This window comes from Acanthochromis polyacanthus, chromosome 6, assembly GCF_021347895.1.
Source record: "Acanthochromis polyacanthus isolate Apoly-LR-REF ecotype Palm Island chromosome 6, KAUST_Apoly_ChrSc, whole genome shotgun sequence".
In the NCBI taxonomy this organism is placed as follows: Eukaryota; Metazoa; Chordata; class Actinopteri; family Pomacentridae; genus Acanthochromis; species Acanthochromis polyacanthus.
Window position 1 is genome coordinate 8,218,434 of NC_067118.1, and position 5,199 is coordinate 8,223,632.

The 5,199-nt window shown below is 51.5% G+C and overlaps 1 protein-coding gene across 1 annotated transcript; it reads left to right on the forward strand.

Annotated features, from left to right (window-relative positions):
• Window positions 1-2,746: 2,746 nt before the first annotated feature.
• LOC127534480 (DNA-directed RNA polymerase II subunit RPB1-like) lies at window positions 2,747-4,979 on the forward strand. The gene is made up of 2 exons (XM_051949720.1): window positions 2,747-2,792; window positions 3,421-4,979. Exons 1-2 carry the CDS (start codon window positions 2,747-2,749, stop codon window positions 4,977-4,979), a joined length of 1,605 nt encoding a protein of 534 aa, XP_051805680.1.
• Window positions 4,980-5,199: the final 220 nt, after the last annotated feature.

Here is a 5,199-nt window from a genome sequence, read left to right on the forward strand (position 1 = left end):
AAATCCGGTTAAAAATGTTTTGTTGCTCATTGATAATCTCAGATGTTAATACTTTATAAAGGGTTAGCAACTGTGTTAGTATATGATTTACAAACACATATTCATCCTCAATGAATAACTTATTAATGCGGTTACTACTCATTAGTTAAGTATATTCCGTGAGCCCATCTAAAGTGAGGACTATCTATGCTTTATAAAGCATTTATAAAGGACACAGAAGCAAAGATATACAAAGTGTCAGTTTTATTGGTCCCAAACAATACAAGCTCTTTTAAATACACACTTTAAACAAATACAATCTATAAAATTTCAAGTAAACTTGACAAACATCTTCAAATAACAACAGTCTGTGATCGTATAAAATAGAAAAATAAAATACAAGCTCTTTTAAATACACACTTTGCAATCCTTAACATTTCAAGTAAACTGGTGAACTATCTCTTCAGGGCACACACACACCAGAGGTAAGTGGCTGCCTGATTCTGGGATTCCGCCAGTGCATTTCAATGGTGTGCCCTTGAAGTGCACAAAGTGCTTTACAGTAAAACAAATATACCGTTTTCAAATATTGCAAGATAACACTAGATAATTTCTGCAACCTGTTTGCCTCTACGATCAGCTGCCATCTCCCCAGCGTGATATGGCTCTCTCTCCGACTTCCGCATTTCAGAAAAATTAAAAAAACCCGCGCGGTCTCGTTCTCCAGAACCGCGGAGGAGGCTGGGACTTGTAGGACTCTGGGACTCTGGGATTTTGGAGCATGCGCACTAGCGTTTTTAACGGTTAGAGCATGCGCAGTAGCGTCCTACACGTCCCAGAGTCCTACAAGTCCCAGCCTCCTATTAAGTGCTTAGTAATGCATAATAAATGTCATACAGATCATGAATTCATGATTAATTATGCACGTATAACTAATTAGTTACAAATGATGAGTTAACGATGAATTAAGCACTTTACTAATGTTTAACTAATGCTTAATAATGTGTTGGTTGAACATTTAAAACTGTCTTTACTAATGCTTTGTAATGCATTACTAATGGTGAATTCATGATGAGTTCATGAGGATTTAAGGATTAACTAATGCTGAAATTATGCTGAACCAATGCTTAACTAATGCTTAATAGTGTATAGTTATTATAAAGTGCTACCGTTTTTTTCCATTATGATCCAGGATATTGACAGTTTTAGAGGGTAATGTATGGGTTTTTAACAGTTTTTGCAAGATCATCCAGGTTTCTAAGAGTTATATATGGTCATATCCAGGTTTTTAATTGTTTTTTGACAGTTTTGTGTGGTGATATCCACTTTTTAAACAGTTTTCTGTGCTAATATCCAGGATTTTAACAGTTTTGTGCATTGTCACCCAGGATATTGACAGTTTATGTGATGGTAGTGTCTACAGATACGGACCCGTACCCGTAGCCTGTGGCCTACGGATACGGCACTTTCCCTTAACATAAATATTAATGAGCCGTACATAAATATTAATGAGCCGGCGACGCTGAATAAGGTGCTTCCGTGATTCGAGGTGAATCTGCGGAATGAATGGCGGAACTAACAGCCAGCAAACTATAAGTATTTTTTTACCTTCAAAAGTAGCGACAGACTATTAAATATTAACAACCTAAACAAAACCCTGACGTATTTTCTACGTCTGTCAACACAGACCCTGTCACAGTCACTTTAATGTTAGCGGACTCTGTTGAATGGCTAATTTACATCACCACAAATCTCACAATATCACAGTAAATCGAGTTTGTGTTTTTTTTTTAATTCATGCCGAATTAAAGAGCTGCTCCTCACCATTCACGAGTGTTCGTTTCATATTCGACATCCTTAATTTTATCTTGTAAATTAGCGTCCGAAATGAAATGGGAACATTTGCAATGGAGTTCGTCAGCCGCTTCCACCACTGAACGCGGTAAACTAATTAATAGGAACTGGACTTCAAACAATTTAGACACGGCGTCTAAAAGCGTAAAAACTACATTGTCTAAAGTGTGAGAGGAGACGGTGTATTTTTAGTTAAATTATACAATGTTCGCCGTCAAAGTCATTCATATAAACTGCCTGTAATGTGCAGCAAATAGTAGTTAACCGGCGCCAGCTCTTCAGTGACCTTAACGGGTCCGTACCTCTAGCATCAACCTTATGTGATAATGTATGGGCTTTTTAAATGTTTTTTGTGTTGATATCCAGGATTTTTTTAAACCGTTTTGCACATTACTGCCTGGGTTTTTAACAGTTCAGTGTGGTAATATCCAGGTGCAGTAAACATTCATAAAGCGTAGTGAATGGAGACCAAGAAAATGACTCTTTTACTAGATGTTGTCTTTCTGGAAGCTCCACAAACTTTGAGGCTTCTCAAATGCCAAATAAACGACAATGGCATTCAGAAAGCACAGTTTTATAAAACCCTTTTTTATGAAATGCCTGTCAGTTTTCTTTACAGCCTCTTTACTTTTATACATCTATATGTCTAGTCTCGTCTTCGGGGGACATTTAAAGCAGTTCCATCCGTCTTCATTGTGTTTTGGTGGAAATCATCAGGACAAATCTGGGATTCAGCCGCAGGAACAAATTCCCCAACACTCCCTGACACCAGCTTAGAAGCCAGACGGACCTAAAGGGCGGCGAGGTGACCCGGGGTCCGAGGCGCATGTTGTGGTCTTCAGGGGTCTGTTATTGGGTTCGATCCCCTCCCGCTGTGATTGGTTAACCGAGCTGTCACCGTCCACCAAGATGGATGACGGCGGCCAGACAGCAGCTGCGATACGAGTGTGAGCGTCAGTGTGGGCGTGTGAGCGTCAGTGTGGGCATGTGAGAGTCCCATTTCCTCCTCACACACAATGTTTTGGTTCACGCATGTCAAGTGTATGTCTGCACGTGTGTGTTTGTACAATCTCAATCTCCAATCGCCGGCTTAAGATGGTGAGTTGGCAAAGATGCACACGTCCATATATATTCATGAAAGGCCGTCTTTTCACAGCCGATGGGCTCCTTCGCTCCGTTAGTCGTGTGATTTATTGCCCCGCCACGCCTGGAGGTTGGGGATGGGGAGTGCAAAGTGCTGACTCTGGTGGCTGTGATGAGCCGCTCAGAGCTCCTCAGCTGCAGGGAGCCACGCCCCGACCGATCCACGCCCTGACCGATCCACGCCCCGACCGATCCACGCCCCGACCGATCCACGCCCCGACTGATCCACGCCCCGACCGAAGCCACGCCCCGACCGATCAACATCCCGACCGATCCACGCCCCGACCGATCCACGCCCCCACAGACCGATCCACGCCCTGACCGATCCACGCCCCCACAGACCGATCCACGCCCCGACCGAGCCACGCCCCGACCGAGCCACGCCCCGACCGATCCACGCCCCCACAGACCGATCCACGCCCTGACCGATCCACGCCCCCACAGACCGATCCACGCCCCGACCGAGCCACGCCCCGACCGAGCCACGCCCCGACCCATCCACGCCCCGACCGAAGCCATGTCCCGACCGATCCACGCCCCGACCGAGCCACGCCCCGACCGAGCCACGCCCCGACCGATCCACGCCCCCACAGACCGATCCACGCCCTGACCGATCCACGCCCCCACAGACCGATCCACGCCCCGACCGAGCCACGCCCCGACCGATCCACGCCCCGACCGAGCCACGCCCCCACAGACCGATCCACGCCCCGACCGAGCCACGCCCCGACCGAAGCCATGTCCCGACCGATCCACGCCCCGACCGAGCCACGCCCCCACAGACCGATCCACGCCCCAACCGAGCCACGCCCCCACAGACCGATCCACGCCCCGACCGAGCCACGCCCCGACCCATCCACGCCCCGACCGAAGCCATGTCCCGACCGATCCACGCCCCGACCGAGCCACGCCCCCACAGACCGATCCACGCCCCGACCGAGCCACGCCCCGACCGAAGCCATGTCCCGACCGATCCACGCCCCGACCGAGCCACGCCCCCACAGACCGATCCACGCCCTGACCGATCCACGCCCCGACCAATCCACGCCCCGACCGAAGCCATGTCCCGACCGATCCACGCCCCAACCGAGCCACGCCCCGACCGAGCCACGCCCCCACAGACCGATCCACGCCCCGACCGAGCCACGCCCCGACCCATCCACGCCCCGACCGAAGCCATGTCCCGACCGATCCACGCCCCGACCGAGCCACGCCCCCACAGACCGATCCATGCCCTGACCGATCCACGCCCCCACAGACCGATCCACGCCCCGACCGAGCCACGCCCCGACCAATCCACGCCCCGACCCATCCACGCCCCGACCGAAGCCATGTCCCGACCGATCCACGCCCCGACCGAGCCACGCCCCCACAGACCGAGCCACGCCCCGACCGAGCCACGCCCCGACCCATCCACGCCCCGACCGAAGCCATGTCCCGACCGATCCACGCCCCGACCGAGCCACGCCCCCACAGACCGATCCACGCCCCGCCTGAAGCCACGCCCTGACCCATCCACGCCCCGACTGATCCATGCCCCGACAGAGCCATGCTCCGACCGACCGATCCACGCCCCGACTGATCCACGCCCCGACAGAGCCGCGCCCCGATCGATCCACGCCCCGACAGACCGATCCACACCCCGACCGAGCCACGCCCCGACCGAGCCACGCCCCGACCGATCCACGCCCCGACCGATCCACGCCCCCACAGACCGATCCACGCCCCGCCTGAAGCCACGCCCCGACCGATCCACGCCCCGACTGATCCACGCCCCGACAGAGCCACGCCCCGACAGAACCGCGCCCCGACAGAGCCACGCCCCAACAGACCGATCCACACCCCGACCGAGCCACGCCCCGACCGATCCACGCCCCCACCAACCGATCCACACCCCGACCGAGCCGCGCCTCGACCGATCCACGCCCCCACCAACCGATCCACGCCCCGACAGAGCCACGCCCCGACCGATCCACGCCCCGACCGAGTTCTATGTCTCTTAATAGCCATGTTTTTACTGTTTTGTGTGCTGATATGTTGTTGACATTTTGTATGTAAATAACTAGATTATTAATAGTTTTCTGTGTTAATATCATTCATTTTTTAGCAGTTTTATGTGTTCATATCCAGGTATTGACACATTTGTTTGTTAATAAATGTTGTGTTCATAGCCATGTTTTTGACTGTTTGAGTGTAAATATTCAACTTTTAAACAGTTTTCTG